Below are 20,608 nucleotides of genomic sequence, written 5' to 3'. Positions count from 1 at the left end.
CAGCTTGCGGCTGGCATTACATGTAAAACTCTCTGGTATGTGATTGTTGTGTGGCCTTGTCCTGCCCTTAACCAGTTTGTCTCGAAGTTGTGATCATTTTCACTAAACTCCAGCCAAACACAACAGTCACAGCTGGCCTCAGTCCGGCTGCTAAAAAAGCATTTAAGAATAGCTGGGGCAAGGAGAAAAGTTCAGAACTCTTTATTGACATCCTCCCAGAAATAAACCTCACTGCTTTAAAGTTCTTTTGCCAGAGGCACACTACCATAAAAAGTGCATCCTGTGTGGGAAGCACCGTCTTTGACATAGACACAAATATGATCCTAAAACCACAGTTTCCATGGAACAATGCGAGTGAGCGAACGAGCGTGTCTTTTCCTACAAAGCTGGCACTGCGGGACAGCGGGCCAGAGCAAACAGCTGCTGCATCTTAGTGCTAAGTGGCTTTTGGACTCTTAACTGTGTCTGGCATGTTGGCTTTAGCTGCCAGAGTGCGCATGAATGTTTGCAAAGCAGCGGGAGAGAGGGGGAAGACCAGGGCGCAGAAGGCACACAAGAGCAGCTAGGAGAGGGTAGACGCGTTTAAAAAGAAAAAAACACGAGGAAAAATGGCAACAGACAGATAAGTGTGATGTTACTGGCGACTGGTTTTCCAGCCTGGTTGGCTGTTCTACACACTCAGGTGTGTGTTAGAGGTCACCCCGGGGCCACGGCAGTGCCAGTAGGGTGTCATATGGCTCGTTGTAACAACTTTCCACTAAAAAGGCCTGTGCTTGACCTGGCTTTCAGTCCCAGCTACAGTAAAAATAAATGGGAATCAGTCCAATCAGTGAGATAATTGGCTACTTTGAATGAAAACAATGTATATGCTCATAATCAAGTGTTGAGTGGTGTGGAAAAGACAAGCAGAAGGCTGGCCTGTCGGCTTGTTTTGGTGCAGACAGCTGAATATGACTCACTGTCTCTGTCTCATCACAATCTTTTTTTTTTTTTTTGTGCCTTTTTCTTCTTTCACCGGAGAAAAACTTGGTGAAGAATGGAGCCTAAAATAAAAGAAAAAAATCAATACAGCTCTTCTTTCTGCAATCTCCAGACCCTGTGTGTAAAGTACTGTGAAGCCACAGTAGTTATCGATTAACAAGAGCCTCTTTTGTTCAATACAGAAGAACTTTGATTATGCTCCAACTTTGTGAAAGAAATCTTTTCATGGCGCAGCATATTGACGAGACAATTTTTCCCTGTGCTTGTGCAAAATTGATGGGGCTTACTTCCTTTCAGCTGGGAGATGAAAACTGAAAATCAATATCTTTTGTTGTGTAAAACACTGTGGTTAACTCAGGCAGCTGTTCTATGAACCAGAACTGAGGCTAATTACTGGTAACGTCACAAACCTCTCGTCTTCGTCAATTGCGTTCTGCTGGGCTTCAACACAACAAAAGTTCCCTTTCAGAAGTCTTTTTCTTTCACTCTGTCTTAAAAATATTTCATAAAATTCGAAATGGAAACTTCTGCACACTCATTATCAGGTTGAGTTCTAATAAGATGTGAGGTATAAAATTGATAAGTGGAAATCAGTATTGGTCACGTTTGTTCAATAAAAATTGAAATGACAGATGGCATCTGTATAAATTATGGGCTGAGTTTGAGTTTCACACAAACTTAAGACAAGAGATGCACCAATCAGCTGGCCAACATCAGAATTGAACAATTCTTACTTGATAAATACTGAAAACGCATCTTAAATACATAAGAGAATAATAGCTGAAATTTGGGGTTAATAAGCAAAACTGACAGGATGTGCTTTGGTGGACCTTTAAGAGTTTGAGAGATTTGATAAGACTTGCTTTGATGGATTAATAGAGCTAATCTGTTGAATCGGAAACTACCAACTGTCAGGGAATCTACAGGACGTTATAGTTCAGACAGGAAAGAAATCAGAATTGGTAAGTTGAACAATAAAGAATAAAAAAAGGAAATGTCTGATTGGTGTGTCTCTTTTTTTCTCGTTTAAAAAAAAAATCACTCCAGACTCCACCTGGACTCTTGGTTGCCAAAAAAACTCAAACTTTTTCTCATTCAACCAAACCACATGACCCAAGTTCAAGTCCCATTAGAGTATAGGACATCTAATATGTGCAGTAAATCTTCTAAGTGGGGAAAATATGCAACAGTAAGAAAAGATTAATGTAATTTCAAGGCTTTTTACACATCTTTACAGAGATGCCAGTAGTTGTGGAGGCTGATGCAGCTTTTTTCTCAAGGATACTTTTTGTTTCCTCTGATCCTTTTAAGACTAATGGTTGTGTGTTAACACTTCGAATCCAATCAAGACGTTATTAAATGAACTTTACGACCAAATCCAGCTCAGCTCCGCAGCTGCATTCTGGGCTTGCGGGGTAAAGTGCACACCAACAGCTTAGCCATTTCTCCCCCTGCTCCGCGCTTCAAAGCCACTGCACAAACACAGCAGCATGGAGGGAGGGATAGAAAGAGAAACTGCAAAAGAGAGGAGGAGCAGCAGGGAGAACACAGAGGGAGAAAAAGCTTAAGGAAGTAAAAAAAAAAAGAAAAAGGAAAGAAAAAAACCTGTGAAGCATGGAGCACTCAGGGGCTTGCCTCCCAGGCTCTCCTTTCATGTTTGTGTACGCCTCAACTTGCTGATATTATCTTGGCCGCTCTTCCTGGCGGGGTGTCGGGAGAGGTTTCCACTCTGACCAGCCTGTGTTGGAGCCCTCACCTTCCTTCCTATTTCAATCCCAAATAACCCCCACCCTTCTCCCCTCCTCTTAAATCACTGCTTCACCACGTTTCATGGCAGTTGGAGGCACCCGGGATCCCACTGCGCTTGTTTCCATGGTCACTGGGAAGCTCCTTGTGTCATGTGGCTCAAAGTGAGCCGTTCCTGGGCCGAATTACCCGCCTTTCAATAGGAGGCCAAATGACCATTATTAGACTTCACAGCTCAGGCCTCCATTTAAAGAGAGAAGAAAGGAGCCCTGGGGACCTGAGATGAGAGAGAGATTGGGAGAGAAAGTGGAAGGTGATGGAAGATGACAGTCGGAAATGATGGAAAAGAGGAAAGTTTGGTTTGCATCTCTGACGAGTTGTTTTTCCCCTCTTAACCATCATCTTTCATAATTATAATTATTCAAACCGTCACACTCCAGTTTTAGGATAGAAACGCCTCAGAGATGGTCCTGCGTTGGATCAAAAGATGAGCTTTGGAAAGAGTAAATCTCAGAAAAGACAGACATCCGCCCACACCAAACAAAGCCCCGTCTTTCCTCTCTGCAGCTCCCTCTAAGCCCACACTTGTGTGGCTGAGGATCTCTGCTCTCCTGGCTGTGTGAATCAGAAGGGAAGTTGTCTGAAACCTGGGCACATGGCCTGGCAGTGCAGCTGGAAACTAAGGCTTCCTGGTCCCACACAGCTAATCTGATGCACACACAAATCCTCTGGTGGAGGGTCAGCAGGGGTGAAAACTATCCTCCTCTTGCGGTTTGGATGCTCTTTTAAGTCGTGCCAGGGCGGCAAAGTTGGAAACGGCGAAGGGAGACAGACGATGTGTGTGCGAATATATGGGGGCAACATCGGAGCTGGCTGCACTTTAAGATGGTGAGGTAATGGAAGAGGAGAAATGAAACATGTAGATAGGAAGCGGACGGAGAACAGGAATGTGTCTGGCAGAGAGTGGGGATTTTTCTTACTAGAGCCCAATATGACAATATAATTAAGGAAACACGACGGAAATGTGGCAACACATGGTAAATCTTTCTTTGACTCTTAAGATGTATTTTGTCAGTGACAAAACTCTTACATTTACAATTACCAGCCACTTTATGGGAAACACTTTGCTGGAACTGCCTTACTACTTCATGGCTTACATTCAGCCATTTATTTCATTCATTTTGACATGATGGCATCAAGTTGATGAGGATTTGTTGGCTTTGCATCTAATTCAGATTTCATGTTCCAGTGCATCCCGAAGGAGCTCTGTTGGATTGATATTTCATTGTTGAGGTCATTGGACTATACACTTATGTTCAAGAAACCAGTTTGAGATTATTTAAAGTTTTTTATCTGGTACTTTGAGAAGGGATTGGTGCACTGTTGTCACAAAGAGGATGTAGATCACGACCATCAGCCTGAAGTGTTTATACAACGCAGGATAGATCCATACTTTTTATGATGTTCACAGCTGAATCTGAATTTAGAATCTAAACTGTTCTCCAATGAAAGTTTTTGTAGTTTATATATCCTGTTCTTGATTGACAGAAGTGACATCTAGTAACTTTGCAGTTCAGAAATTGTTCTTCTGGAGCATTGGATGAGCTGGGTGGAGTCGGTAGAAGATACAGTCCTCAAAGCTGCATATCTTAGTTGATCTGTTGCTTGTTTTATTTTTTATATCTGAAACCAGTCTATCCATTCTTCTGTGACCTCTAACTCTGATAAGGAATGTTTTGTCACAGATCTGCCACTCACTGGATATTTTCTCTTTTTCAAACCATTTCCTGTAAAACCGAGATAAGGTTGTGTGTGGTCAGCAGTTTCTGAAATACTCAGACCAGCACATCTGCCTGGCTTTAACTACAGCATGTCGTCTTCACCACTCCTACTGTATATGCATAAATCCATTGAGCTCCATTATTGCATGATTTACTATTTCTGTTGACAAATAACCAAACAGGAATACCTCATGAAGTTCTCAGACAGTTGTCCCTGCCATTGCAATTGTTGACCAATCTGTTGGACAGTCCACAAAAGATGAAATAACAACATACCAGATATCTTAAATTAATATTTAAGAAAATATCTAGTACTTTGGATTCAGTAGGCCCACCAGGTCATATCTGCATGTCTGTGATTAACAGTAGTCACCACACTCTCACCAACTAAGTGACTTTTCAGACAAAAATTAAAAATTTATCAGCTAAAATCGGAATCGGCAGGTCAGGTTTTAATGTTCAGAAAACTAATTGGTGCAACCCTAATGAAATGAAAATCCTTTTCCTTAGTTTTGTCATGCTCTCATCTGCTTTGTGATCAGTTGACGCTTCCTCTGGAAGAATGCAAGCCTGTCATTCATCACTAAAAGCAGAAAAATAGCAATGCATTCTCAATTAGTGTCTGTTTCCACTTCTATAAATGCTTCTGTGCATGTTCTGGTGTGTAACATCACTTTGTTCAGGAAGGATGAGCTAAATTAACTTTGTAGTAGCCTCCTCTGGCTATAGGCCTGAAGTCTGACTAATGTAGACGCCAGTTCTGATTTAGATGAATTCATGAACTAAAAACAATATATCTAGCTCTGCTGCCTTGATTTTGAGCAGCCAGTGAGAAGGAAGCTGGTCCTGATCTGCTGCCTGAACCATTCTGCTTGTACCTGTGTTTATTTTCTTGTTGTTCAGCTTGAACAGTTAAATGTTTGGTTCAACTCGATGACTAGAACTCTTCTGGTTGGGTTGTCCAGTGAGAATCCAAACGTAAAGTGTAAAATGCGGCTGAACTGCTCTGCTATTTGCCCAGGCAGAGACAACAGCAGGCAGCAGGACCATCCTGCTCTGCTAGCAGCAGCTGGACAGATGTTTGAAGAGAGTGAGGCTGCAGCTTCTGCTTAAAGTTTCCAAAGGCAGATTCAAAGTGGAGGGAGATTAGTGAGAATCGTCTGACTTCAGACAAATTAGGAGTAAAGGAAAAGTTGCAGTGTGTAGACGGCGTGGCTTGACTAAGATCTATGTTTGGATTTTATTTGCAGAAGAATAATCATCTCAAACTGCCATCACTGACTTTATATATATGAAAAGACTTGCCTTCAGTTCAAACTATAAAGCAAGAATTACAATCTGTTACAGACATGCACATTTACTGTGGCTCTTAGAGTGCTGACCTGATTTTTCCTTTAAAAGAAGAGCAATAAAATAAATTGGTCACATTTTATTGATCAGTAACCACAATGTTTACCCAAAGAGGAAAGAAAGATGTGATGAAGAAGTTTTGTATCGGATAGAAAATGAAACGGGTGATTATTCTTATTTTATGCTTGAAATTATACATCTCTAACCTTTATCTAACTTTTACTAAGCTCAAAACAAACGGCACATTGTTTGTTGACCTTTTACATACTGAAAGAAATGGGATTTCTGAGTCTTTACAGATGTATATTGAGTGTTGACTATATTATTGTTTTTGCACTAAAGATTACATTTCAACTTTACTTTTATTTGCAGTAAAAACATAAATATTCACATTCTTCTATAGTGACTTGATGGGAATAATTTTTCAGGTTGACCTTCTGGTTAGTTTGTTTTCAATTAATATTGTAACCAGCAACCACAATATGCTTGTGCAATATTCTTTCAATGCTTCTGGTTTTGTTTTCTACCTTCTATGTCTGTCATTGTTTGAAAGATTTGAAAGACTTTGTTTTAGGAAAAGCTAATACCACCATTAGAAACTAAAACTGAGATCAGTAGAGCTGCTTCAAAGGGAAATTACATCTTCTGTGAATTCATATGAAGCGGTGGATAGCAAAACGTAACTGAAAATGATGATTCAATCAATAACGAGAATTATGCTCCACAAAAACTGCTCTAGAAAAGGAGGAAAACACGCTGTTCATCTGTCATCGCTTCAGACACTTATGTAACTTTTCTCTAAACAACTCCTGTTTAGACAGTAGGAGGAGAAAGAGGCACTTAAAGAGTAGTGTTCCTGGGCCTCGCCGGAAACCATGTTTGTTTTTCCTGTGAATCACAAAAGACCAGAGACCAAAACCGGTAACAAAACAACATGGAAAGGGACAGGGAGGAAAAGAGGAGGAAATTTAATTAGCGGTTGTCCGCTCCTCCCGGCTCGGCGTTTGTTCTCAGCAGGACGGGAATGATGGGCAGCGGGAGAGGGAAGACTAAAGGGCTTGTTGATTAGTGGCAGTCTGAGTCTGTGAATTTGCATCTGCGTTCTTATTTTGTGTGCGAGCGATTCTGAAAGACACCGAGCCGCTTGGAGAAAGGCAGGAAATGCTTCCTGCGGTGCACAAAGCAGAAGAAAAGCTTATGGTTAGAGATGTAAACGACTCTGCGCTGCTCAGGAAGGTGGAATCAAGGGATTGAGACTCATCCATCACTTTATGTTTATCCAATCTCATGAGTTTGGAAAGAACTAATGTCACGCTCCACTTCTTCCCAAAAAATGTGGGTTCTAGAAAGTAAAAGTGCTTAAAAAGAAAATTTAACTCTGAGCTTGAACAAACTTTGAAATGTGTCACTTTATAAGAACTTCTGAGTTCAGTCTCTCAAGTTAAATAAATTAAACATAAAAACGTTTGGGAGTCTCTGCACAGTGGATGAGATCTGACTGTGTTCAGAGAAAACATGGAGAAAACCTTCTTGCTGTGTGGACATAATGCTAACCAATAATCCAACATGAAGCCCTGATTTATATTCTCTTTTTGTCACATAATTCCCGATTAAAGCTCTGCGCCGGTTCATTTGATGTTGAAACTTGGGGATCTTTGTTCTCCAATCAGTTGTTGGGTCTCGATCTCCAAAACATTTGTCTAACTTTCACTTCAATGCAACTCAGAATGTCTTGTTTGTACACTAAACAGCAATTAGGATATATTCTATCCCCCAAAATATGATCAAAGTAGTTTTGATTTTGCTTTAACAACAAAGCTAACATATTTTCTTTATGTGCAGAAAATGGTGCCAATATTTATGGGATATTTGTTTGAAATGGAGCATGTTAGCTCATGTTGGTTTTCTCAAGCTAATGAGTAAAGGAATAAAAACTAAGAAAAAAAATGCACCCCAACATCCCAAACCTTTCCATTAGGGATGCCTATGTACTCTTTTGTCTATCCAGGACATTATTTGAGGTCTGAAGGCGCCGCATCTTTTTTTTTTTTTTTTTTCAGCATTTCTCATTTTCAATAGTTTGTAGAATAAAAGAATAATGTTCTTTTCACTCAAACATATACCTATAAAAAGTAAAATCAGAGAAACTGATCACTTAAAGTGGTCTCTTAAAGTTTTTTTTTTTTTTCAGAGCTGCATATGAAAAATTTAATATGACATAAAATTAGTGCAGTTTTGCTAAATAGTATTGAAAAAAGCGAAATGAGTTTTATTCTGGCAGAAGAAGCTTAGCCTCTACTGACAGTTTAATAACTTTAATATTATTTTCAATCACAGTTTGTTTTTTAAGAATGTTTGGTATTCACCTGTGATATTTTAAAGCCCCACAGTTTTATCTCTATCCGTGTAATTTATAAAGGATAATGTAGCTACTTTTGTCAAAAAAGGTGCGATAAACCCCAGTAAAGCTGCTTATTCATTTTTCTCCCAAGTTTCTGGTTCTTTTATTCCTCATCAGCTTATTTTTATTTCAACTGATAATTCATAATTACATTTTATTTCAATTTAGCAATCAGGCTATAATAGAAAACTGATTTATGTAGGATTTTAATAGTAGCTGCAGCGGGACTCATTACTTTCTTTTTTTTTTTATTTCTAATGTACAATGTTTATTTTAGTGATTATAGCTGCCATGGCAATAATCTGAGAAAAACTTTCTTCTATAAGGACATGTGACAGGAAGTTATGCTTGGCAAACATTTGATCTGCTCATGTAATTATAATTGGTAGAGGCAATCACATGCTGAGAATTACCCACTGCACACTGCCCTATATAGTCTGTAGAGATTCAGCATGTGATAATTTTTAATTGACTGTTTTCTAAGTAACATCTAAGACTTGCAAAGACTTCTAATTAGATTAGAAACAATTCGTTTGTAGTAGGATATAGTTAAGAAAATGATCCAGTTCAGACAACTTTCTGTTCAAATTGGACACGTTTTGGAAAATCTGGCAGAGCACCTTCAGTTATATCACCTGATTGTTATTTCAAGACTTAATATTGCTCATAGGTTTCCCTGTAACACAAGTACCTAACACATGTCTTATGATGAGAGAAAGCACCTCTCAGTACACCTCTCTCCCTCCCTGAACTCTTTAATGGGGCCGGCTGGTTGCCAAGTTACACTGGCAGGCCTCCTGAGAGGTGCCTCCACGCACACATACATGCACGCCTGTGCAAAAACACATTTTGATCGCACAGTTCACTTGTATAATTGATGTTACGCAATGTTGGGTGAATAGTCACCCTATATTGTGCGCTGAAGCAGATGCAGAACAGGAGAGAGGTTGTTGTTTAAGTGTTTAGCTGAACTTTGAAGACAGCCTGAACTGGAAATGGAGACAAACAAAATGCATGTTTCTTTTAACAATTTGTGGATTTGGAGAAGTGGAGAAGCATCCAGAATTGAACCTCTGATGAAAACTGATTCCAAAAAGTCTTCATGTGGTTTTGTGTTTGTTGCTCAGCTCCTCCCTGCATTTGGGGATTTAAACCACCCATGAGAACGCGTTCTCCCTCCTGACTGGTATCACTGCTTTACTTTTTGTAGTAGTGTGTGCATACAGACGGGAATAAATCATTGCAGTCTTAGCTGGATTGGTTTTTCTGCATGGTTATGTTTCAGATCTGTTGCTCCATGTCTGTTTGGATTGGTTCAGAGTCATCTGGTGATATCGCGATGTAGAACCAGCTTACCATCGTAGAACCAGCGTATCATCTGTGTAATCTTACTTTTAGAACAACCTCTGAGACTTTTCTTACTTAGCAACTTGCGACAGTGAATGTACATTGATTAAAAAGTATATAATTTTTCATACTGAAATGATTTTGCATAAAAGTCAAGCTAACTGCATCTAATAATTCTAGTTTTGCATTTAGACATTTGCAGTTCAACTGGACTTCTCGTAACCCAACACTAAAGTCAAGCTAGCAGCTTAGGATACATGTTTGCTCAGATTTGGCTTGCTAGGGATCAGACAACTTTAATGAAAAAATTTCTGAAGGCTGTAAAACGTAGCTAAAATACCACCTATGGTGGATATTTAGTCATTTGTCTTAGTTTATATGGTGGAAAAGTGAGTGAATTTAATATATTTTGTCTGGGTTTTGGAATGATTATGTGCCATATTTACCAGACCAGCCCATTAACTCCTGACTTGTGGGGACGTTTTATTTTTAGTCTATTGCATCAACATTTTATTGGTCTCTGGGAAAGAAAGTCGTAGTCTTGCAGCCAATTTTAGGTCAGTCATTCCCACTTGTTAAACGCAGCAGTGATCAGTTCTCCCTTCACTTTCTCTCCCTACCTCCTGTGTGCATGTTTGATATTAGAATGGTGGTCAAAGAGTTACCAGAGTGGTTCAAACCATCTTTGTTTTCTTCATATTCAGGAAACCTTCAGTTTATATGCAGTGGTTAAGAGGAGAGGTGTTTGAGGAGACACGCTCACCAGTAGGCTAGAGGAAAGGATTTTTAAGAAGAAAAGATGCATCAGACTCTCCAAGAGATTGCTTTAAAATGTCTCTACTGAAGGAACAACAACATTAATATTAAACAGGGAAAAAAGAGAGTTTAAAAGTTTGAGAATATGCAAGAATTGTCAAAAACTACAGTCAGATGTAGGATTCACCTAGTTTTAACTCCTGTAAGATTCCACATTTCTAAGATATTTCTCATCATCTGAGTACAAATGCATTTATAAGAAGTAATTACTAGCAGATTCAATGGTTAGTTGTCTTCACAAAAACAGCTACAGAATACAGCTTGAGCGTACGCAAGAACAAGAAAGTCCTAATTTTGCAATTTGCAAGTGAGCAGATCCAGCAGAACAAGTACCAAACCTGTTGATTAAATGATCCGCTGCCAATATAAATTATTTAAAAAAACATGCTATGACACATCAACATTATATGCTAACATCAAACAGTAATACACAGAGTGATTAATGTTGTCTGACTGGATGTTGGACAACTGATGACTTCATGAGGGAGCATAAAAAAACAAAAGTCATCCCTCTAAATATACAGCAGCTCTCATTTTTGCTTTCTCGTTTGAAAAGCAGGATTTTATTTTAGCTGAATGAAAATAATGCCTTGGCACACTCGCCTGCTGCGACATGGATAGAGGGGGAAAGGAGGAGGAGAGACCACATATGAGAAAATCCATGGGAGAAAAGTATGCCTTTATCTTTTAATAAACCGTAAAGCCAGGAGGCAACATGAAATTACGGCATAATAGCAGTGGAGAGTCTTCTGAAGACTTAATTGCCTTAATTATAGCAGTGCAGAGAGAGGGAAGGGAAAGCATGGAGAGGAGGAAAAAAAGGAAAGAGCAGATGAAAAGAAAGCAGGGAAGACGGAGAGAGTAATGTGATAAAGGAACAAGCATGTCGGCCATGCTTTGCAGGTGTATCAGTGTTTGTTTGTCTGGATTTGAGCAACTCTCTTGTTCATGTGTTCATAACTAAATACATTATTTTGCAGGTGTGTGAAATCCGAGAAGCTTTTGTCCGTGTGAGTGATGGATAGGGTGCAAGGCTGAGAAAAGTCTTTCTCTAGACGAGCAAAAACGTCTCTCCCTCAGATCTTACAAGCTGGCAGGCTTACTTAGGGATGCTAAACATAGCTTTCATTTTTCTCTGTGTCTAGACTGGGCTCTTAGTACTTTCTGCTGTGGTTTTTCTGCTCGCTCTGGGAAGATCATTCCCTAATTCTCATGCCTTAGGGCCAGTGGGCAGTTTGCTAAGCCGGCAGGGTTTTGAAGTGCCTGGGAAGCCCCAACCCCTCCACACCACTCTTCAGGTCACACAGATTAGTTTGAGAGTTCACCTTATACTAAAGACCAAAGATGATGTTTCATCTTTTTTTTTTTTTTTATTTTTTTTTTTTGCAACTTTCTATCCGAATTTATGTCTTTGTCACAAACATGTTCTTGTTTTATTGTTTGAAAGTTTTCAATTTGAGCTGAGCAAACCTCTCCCTGATATCACACAGAGTAAATGAAAGATGTCAACATAAAATAAAAATAAAATGCAAAAGATCCTCGATATGTAAGAGGGTGGTGACTGCTGTGCTTTTTTTGTGCACTGCTCATATATCTCTATGAAGACCTGATATTGAAAATGTATTTCTACATCATATTTCTCGTGGCTTTAAACATAATATAAACGGAAAACTCATTCACTCATCTTGTAAACTGTATCTGTTTCCTGCTGGGACTTGGCAGAGGTCTGATGCAAGCAGGGAGTAAGAGTTTGTGCGTGCAGAAAAGATGAAGGAAAAAGTCACAGCTTAATGCAGTCACACCTGACCACTGCAGTTTTAAGTATATCTGAGCACATTTTGTCTCAACATTACACAAGTTAGGATTTGTGGCAACTCACGAGTTTAAGCAATCATCCAGAGTTTATAGCAGCTTGACTATTTCAGATTCATGGAGGCTTCTGGCACCAATCTCCATGAAAATACAGAAATGACAGCTTTTTCTTTTAGAACAGTTTCGTCTCATTAGAATGACATTAGAGTTAGACGTCGGGTTGCAAATGCTCTGCAGTTACATGAAATATGTCATGATCTATGTATTTTTAAACGTGTAAAAATGTTGATATGTGATCAGGATAATAATTTGACTAAGAAATTGTTTCGGAATGATTAATGAGCATGATGTATTCAGTTTTAGTGGTGTGGAAGAAATTGGCACAACACTCAGATATATTAATTCCCATCAATAATATTTTTGATTGTAGATGGTAAACGTCCCTTTTTGTGTTTAGTATCACTGGCAACCAGCAATGGGTTCCATCATATCTGGAGGCTAAATCCAACTGAAGTGTTATTAATATCATGTAACAAAAAAAAGAAAAAATAACATTTCTGTTATTCTGAAAAGTTAAGTTCACTCAAAGAATGACAAGAATTAAAAACGACTCTAACACTGAAATATGCAAACAAATCATTACGTGAGGTTGTGCTATGCAACTGAACTAGTTGCAACACCAAATATGGGCTTTTTTTTTTTTTTTAAGTCTTTGTTGTAAATTTGCAGCTGTGTTTGGATTCATTGTCTCATTGATTATCAGTTGTTGGACAGACAACCTCACATTTAATTTGAAACACTTTGGTGACAGAAAGAGTTTGTGGTTGACTCAATGACTCCAAGGTCCTGTATTTGCAAGACAAGCCCAAATAATCACTCACTTCAGTTCAGTTTGCTTAAATACCACCAATCATCACCAAAGATAAAAAAATAAATCTATTCAAATCAGTCATACACACTTTGCAAGTGACCCTAGTTATCAAACAATCCAGGCAAGATTGGTTTATTATTCAAAAACGTTCAAAATGTTTTTGATGTAAAGTAGATTGACTTACAGCATCATTCCTCCACCACCGTGCTTGACATTTGGCAAAAATGTTTACCACCTGATATGCTGTATTTGGCTTTCACCGAACATAATGTCATGGCAAAATATGAGCCTTCCTGAGCCTTTATTTTTATGAAGGAGAAGAAGTTGACCTTAGACTTCCTAGCTGTGCTGTCGTAAAATCTACATGAGCATCTCACAGTCAAATGTTGGTGTGAAAATCCTGGTTGTCCACTCCTGGTAAGCCTGGCTACCCTCAAGTTTTTTCCACCTTTATATACTCGTTCTCTCAGTAGACTGATAGCCCTAAATAGATTGAAAATCACCACATCAGAAATTGTTCCTCATCAACATGTATGATCTAAAACCGCAAACTGAATGAGAAGTGCTTTTACAGAGGTCACAAATAATGATGATCATCTCATAAAGTACATTAGCAGCTGCTGGCTGCTACTTTCAAACTCGACTCATCTGAAAGTAGCAAGGTTGCATTTTAAATCACAGCTTTTTCATTTCAGCTTCCTCGTGATATTAGGAAACTGTGTGATATGTGATAATGAATGTCTCTCTGTTGCTTCTCTGTGCTAAATAATAAATTACCTAACGGTGTTGATGAATTTCTGAACCAAAAACTTCAGGTGAAGAGAAGTCTATCCAGCACCTGGAAAAATATTGAATTTATTATTTTTATCTAAACAACTTAGTTTTGTTGATAAAGTGACATGTTGGCTGCATCTACTGTTTTAGTAGATAAACAAATTCTTGAAAATTATCAAAAATTTCAGCTGCTATGCAGTTTTCTGGAAATTTGCTCCAGATGTGTGGTGCATAGAAGCTGAATTAATTCGTGCTAATTGGCTAACATTTGTTGCAGTCCGAACAGTTCTCGCCAATTTTCATGATATATTTATATTGCCATAATTTTACATTTGCAACACATAATGTACAGCTCTGTTTTTGTGTGTTTTATTGCTAATAAGGGAATTGTATCTGTGTTTTCATTAAACCATGACTGTAAGAAAGAAAGAAAAAACTTTACTAAAAAGTTGTGAGAGGAGTCCCTTGTTTTCAGAACTGAATCTATAAATCTGAGTATTACTGCAAAATTCCTCACTTCATGAAGTTTTCATCTATCTTGTCTCGGTGTCATCTTCAAGCAGAAGCACCTGGTTATTTTACTGACCATACTTCCTTAAAAAAAAGGAAAAATCCCCATTTGGTCTCAATAAAAAGCGTATAAATAAAAGCTTGCGTTTCCTATGTGATTCTTCTTTTTAAAAAGTTTTCCACAAAAGACTGAATGCCATCTCAAATTGCCTGAACAATATCTCCTTACACAAGAACGCTGCCACTTGAAATTCTATAGCCAGTTAGAGGCTGTGAAGTAAACAGCATTTGCTCATTGAAGCGTTTGGGTTTTTAGCAGTCTTTTAGCAGCATTTATCCTTCCTGTGGTGTCCGAGGTTGTAGTTTTGTGTCATGTTTTTGAAGGAGAGGTTTGCCCGTGGGTGCATTTTTGTTGTCGTCAGGCAAGTCCCTGCACTGCAGCGCAGGCCTGCCCGAGTGGAGATTCTTCAGGAGGGAGATCTCTTTCTTCTCAAAGCGTCTTACCAAGAGCTATTAATTATTAATTGCGAGAGCTAACATCAAAGCAGCAGACTTGTGCTGAATTAAATGTGCAGGGGGGCAGCAGCATCAGTGTGGAACTGAGAGAAAACTGGGTGAGAGGGAAAAAGCTGAGCTGAGATTCTGCTCTTCCCTCTTTTGAACTTTCCGAATACAAAAGTGGATAAAATCATGAAAAGGGTGATGTTAGTTTATGTAGAGGAGGCAGGACGAAGGAACAGGAGGCTCGTATTTATGGCACATCGCTGATTTCACTACTAGGAAAGATGTTGCCTTTAATGAGATCTGAAAGACTGATTCATGATTCTCTGACTCTCTGTGGATTAAATCAAGGGGAAATCTAATTGAGTCAGAGGGTCAAGATGTGTTGACGTTCAAAATTAAATCAACAGATAATGATGAATATGCGTCTTGGTATCAGAGACCTTCTGTTAGTTTGGTTATGTAACTTTTCTATTCCACTCAAATGTTTTTGATGAGCAGATTATATCATAACTGACTTATAGCTTATATAAAATGAATGAAAATACATTTGTAAAAAAAAAAAAAAACACCTGATTAACTATAAATTCAGCTGCATAATGCTTGACAACATTGTCACAAAATGTGATCTTAGATTCAGCTTTGATTTATTTATTTTTTCTAAGGAGTCTTTGCCAGTTTTAACAGGTGAAAAAGTCAACTGGATCAGTCTGAAGCACGACAGGTTTCAAATTTTGTCTTTTTCATGTCACGCCAAGTTCAGGTTAAATCCAAAACGGCTGCCGGAGACAATGTGGCTCCTGGCTGAATTTGTCTTTAGGTGCAAACCAGAAGCTCTGAGTGTATTATTAGTCATAGTAAGGAAATGCATAAGACACTTCACTGCTCTGAATAATCACAAAGTTTACTATAAAAACAGGCAGAAAATAAAAACACAAAACAAAAAAGCATATATGGCATTAAAAAAAAATCATATAGCCAAAAACAAACTCAAACCTAATCCATATAAATTAGTTTCCAGGTGCTTCTGAAAAGAATCAACACAACCAAAAGTGTAAAGATAGAAGTAGCACAATCCACAACTTTCTTGTGAATTCTGCTGGTCTTAAGTCTTAAAATGTGTTCCTGAACCATTAACACCCTTAGACCAAAAGACCTCAGAGGACGAGAAGAGGTCAGAGATTTAGGCTGCATCATATGGTCAGTAAAAGTCACTTTACATATGATCAAGTTTTTGATGATTTAAAAGATGGAAAGTTCATCAAATGTTTGGAAAAATCAGATGTTCAAGTTGGTGAGGAAACTGAAACCTCTAATGTTCAATGTATACTGTCTTAAGACTTTACCTTGCATCCTAACTCCATTCTATTTGAATTATGATGAATGACTCTTGACTTCTCCAAAATAACTAAGCAGCAATTGTAACCACATTTTCTTGTAGTAGACTGACTAGATTTTAAAAGGTTGCTTGTCAAAGTATGAAATGTCCACAAGGCGGAGATGAATTCTCCCAAGGTTGGGACGTAATGTCGACTTTTCGTTGACAAAAAAGTCTGGTATAAAATGGTAAAGTGGTGAAAGGATCACCTAAAAGTTGAGTGTTGCCTAGTTTTGAAACAGCCATTAGGGATCCATAACTGAGGCTTTTGCATTAACCGACTTGAAAAGGAGATTGTATCTTCTCTTCACGGGGTAAAAGAATGAGCGAAAGACTGTATTGAATATGATTACAATCTTTCTGAATTCCCTTGTTCTTAAACGTCACTGAAGTTTCTTTTTGTTTTAATTCCTTGAACCTGTTCCTCTCTGGGACAATTTGTCCAGAAACCTGCTCCGCATCACATTTCTGAAAACGTCACCACAGGAATCAACGTCACGCTCTGTAAAAGCCTCCCCCACACATGCCATCATGTGCCCCCCTTTTCAGCTGGCCTGCAGCTTGGCGTGAAGACACTCTCCAGCCAGGCGGCAGCAGAATCGCAGCAATGCGCGTTGTCACTTTGATCCTCACCCCCTCCTCTTCCTGCCAGTTATTAAGAGTGCTGGCAGGAACCCAAGGGCACTTGATAATACCAGGATATGATCCTAGCTGCACTCCTTTAGATCTTGTAGAGCAGACATCAAAACGTTCTCTAAATAGGGCAGTACGAATCAAGTTGGTTGAGGAAGGATGGTTGGGGAAGGCAGGAGTTAAGATAAAACAACAGCTTTCCTCCTTTTTGACGAGGGAATGCCAATTTGGATTCTGCAAGGAGATACCTTGGGTTCTGCAAATGCAAGCATTTCTTTTATCTCTTGCCTGTAGCAGAACTCTTCAAAAGAGTCTCTGCGCTGTAACTTTTCCTGCCTCTCACATGAAAGACGTTCACATTTTCTAACAGCTGGAAACCCCTGATAACTTTGTTCAACTTTTCCGAGCGCGCTCCGCAGACTTCAGTTCAAATTCCACTCTTGCCGTGCAGAGTTGCATCACATAAAAATTGGTGCGTTAGTCCTGGCTTTGAGGGTGGGTGGGGGTTGCTTTTGGTTTCCGTCACATGGGTTTGCCTTAATGTGGTGCTGATTTACATGGGATGACATCACAGGACTTTGTAGGAATGAACCAAAGGGCCACATGTGCATCCCAGCAAATGTAATCACTGACTTGTTTACTTCTCTCTGTTGGTTCTCTCTTTCATTACTCTCCTTTCTCATGGCATGCTTGTAGAGGGTTAATCTCAGGGAGACGACTCCCTCTAGTGGCTGTCAGTTTAACAAGCAAGATGGTTGCAACCTGTTGTGCACATTTGTTTATCATGTCTGATTACTCCTGTGCTCTGTGTTGGCAGGCGAAGAGAGCAGTGCAGCGCGGAGCCACGGCTGTCATCTTTGATGTATCCGAGAATCCGGATGCCATCGATCAGGTTTGTACACACCTAGAAATTACCCAGGCATTCACTCTCTCCTCTTGATCCTTCTTGTTTGGCCATTTAATTTTTTTATTTCTGAAAGTGGCTCAGCCACATGAACTGCCCTCCTCGCCGCTTCTGCATATTTATTGTTTGTCTAAACAATGTACTTTCTTTGCTGCTGTTCTACTCCACAACTCATACTTTTGAAGAATTCAAGCTTAGCTTCTACCTGACCATGATCAAACGCTCTGAAACTCATAATTGCACAGGTAGACAACATTACCTCACCTCCTGAGACCTCAAAGCATCCTGTACAGTCACATAAATCTGCTGTCACACACATCCACATGCTTGCCCTTTTCAGTCTTTCTGATTCCCGTGTCTTTACTGCATAATGCCTCAGTTGCTCCCTTGAGCGCCTTTGTCACAAGAATTCTCCTGTGGTATTCATCCCTGCAACACCAGGCCTGGACTTGCAAAGAGAGAGAGAGAGTTTTTTTTTTCCTCTTCTTCTTTGCTGCTGGGTCGTAAAGTGCGTAGCTGAGAGATAAAAGGGATTGCGCGCAGACCACATGAAAGGCAGCGCTGGGCGGCTGTGTTAAATTCCCCCGAGAGGCTTTTCCAGTCAGAGCAGAGCGATCAGCAGAGACAGGAGCCGCAAGGCCGAGGGGCAGGGAGGAGGAGCTCGGGGAGAATTAAGGTCCCTGGGCCAAAATTAGATGAAGTCTTGTAAAGTTAATACACTTGACCTTGTTTTTTTTTTCTCTCCAAATTTGTCATATAATGCAAAGCCGACGGCGTCTTTGCAAGAACTTAGAAGGTAGGAAACTTTCCTTAAACGAAATGCAAACCTGCAGAGGGGAAAGTAGGACAGGGAGGACAGATGGGACTGACTGAAAAGTCTTGACTCATTCTTTCTAGTCTGCTTGGCAAACTGTTGCTATGGTTTCCATATCTTTTATCCTATGCGTAGTTTCACCTGATAACTGAGAGGAGACGTTACCATTTGTACTCGCAGTCATGTCACGTCATAAAATGAAAACACGTCAGTCTGTGCTATGAGACACCTCTGTGTAGTGGCTGCATACGTGTCATACAGCAGCGTCTTTAGCATGAATAGCATCCTAGTTGAGTGTGTGTTTTTATAGGTTTGTGTTTGTGAATACCATCTGATCAGAGGAAGATCTGTTGCATGTATGTTTACAGATTATATTTAGAAACAATAATATGGAACAATCTTTTTGTAGCAGACAAAACAAAATTGTGATAAGGTTGAAAAAATGCCTTATTTATACAGAAAATTAAATGTGGTCATAAGTCATATCCAAATATCTTCAAAGAGTTGTTGTTGCAGCAATGATTTGTGAGATACTGCACAGTTCTTCCTTTCTGGATCCACCCAGAGACTCATGCTGGTACAGTGGTGCATGATGGACCTAGCTGGGTACTGAGCACAAGCGATTTGATTGGCTTGTTGCTTGGCCCGTTGATTTATGTCAACAACAATATCTCAACCACCATTTTCCCAAACAGACCATATCAGTTAGCAAGAGGCAAAACCATAATTCCATGGTCAAATCTTGATATCCAAACCTTTTTATTAATTGTGGCGCATTCGGCGTCCACTGGACCCCACAACAAACACCGAGAAGCTGACTACACGCACAAAATGACATCATCGGAGTGTCGACCACATAGGGAGGAACACCCTACCAATGGAGACACACCCAACTTGGCTAAAGCTGAACCATTAACTGTTTAGCGTGAGACTTGACAGTTGAGAAGGGTTTATGGTAATATTTTTGACTAACATCAAATATTTTACTCAAAATATTTTGAGTGATTTAGACTTCATTATGTCTAGCCACATAATTGGTCATTTCCAGTGTTGGAGTTTCTTATCCATATTTTTTCATCTATTCCTTTCACTGTACATACGTGGCCAAAATTAGCAATATATTAAGATGAAGAATATTTTTTCTTCTGTCTCCAGCTCAACCAGGTTGCAGAGGATCCTCTGAAACGGCCGGTGGTTTACGTGAAGGGCAACGACGCCGTCAAGCTCATGAACATCGTCAACAAGCAGAAGGTGGCCCGAGCTCGGATCCAGCACAGGCTGCCGAGGGTAAGAGTTCACATTCACGCCTCCAACTTCAGAGCAAAGATGCTGCAAACACATGTGAGACAGATCTGAAGCACATGTTGGATCACGACAAAGACGTGGAAAATATCTGTGAGCTTATACTGGTGGTGAAAGTTTCAGATGCAGGAAACCCGTGTAAATTCCAGCTGTGAAATCATTCTGTCTTTCTGAGTTGCTTGGTGCCCTGAGGCTGAAGGCTTTTTCACAGCTCTGTGACAGATTAATATCAGCCAGTCAAAGGCCTGTTTGTTTGCTTGTCTATTTCATAAAAGGCCAGCAAGGTTGGAGGTCAAATAACTTAACATAATGAAATTCTGGGATAAAAGGCCTTTTTTTTTTCTGGTGAGGAATAAAATGAACTTCTTTGAAGAAGTATTAGTATTCGCCTTTTATTCTAGATCTTAAGACTCAGTTAAGAACAAAGCAGCGAGTTTTATGAGTTTAATGGGACACAAATGATCAAATACTGCAAAAATTGACAGAAACAAATTTTAATCTGTCTTACAAAGTGGAGCTACATAGCAAAAAAAAAAAAAAATCAGAACCTTTTTCAACCGCAAGAAAAACAAATCTGTTCAAGGGAAAGGTAAAAAAAAAAAAGTGTGACATTTCAGCATTCAGTCATCCTTTAGTTAAAGGATCTAGAGGGTTGTGTCGCACTGTAAGAAAAGTCATTAATAATAT

General features: G+C 39.4%; 1 protein-coding gene across 2 annotated transcripts in view; it reads left to right on the top strand.

The window, feature by feature from the left end:
- Nucleotides 1–20,608, top strand: part of znrf3 (zinc and ring finger 3) — an 82,142-nt gene that overhangs the window by 52,789 nt on the left and 8,745 nt on the right. For both annotated transcript variants that reach the window (XM_044112434.1, XM_044112433.1), the window contains exons 3-4: nt 17,719–17,793; nt 19,775–19,906. In XM_044112434.1, the coding sequence (XP_043968369.1) occupies nt 17,719–17,793; nt 19,775–19,906 (207 nt within the window). The remainder of the gene's footprint in view (nt 1–17,718; nt 17,794–19,774; nt 19,907–20,608) is intronic.

Source organism: Gambusia affinis, linkage group LG03 (assembly GCF_019740435.1).
Source record: "Gambusia affinis linkage group LG03, SWU_Gaff_1.0, whole genome shotgun sequence".
Taxonomy (NCBI): domain Eukaryota; kingdom Metazoa; phylum Chordata; class Actinopteri; order Cyprinodontiformes; family Poeciliidae; genus Gambusia; species Gambusia affinis.
The sequence above is the reverse complement of the archived record's forward strand: the minus strand, read 5'-3'. Positions and strand labels throughout refer to the sequence as shown.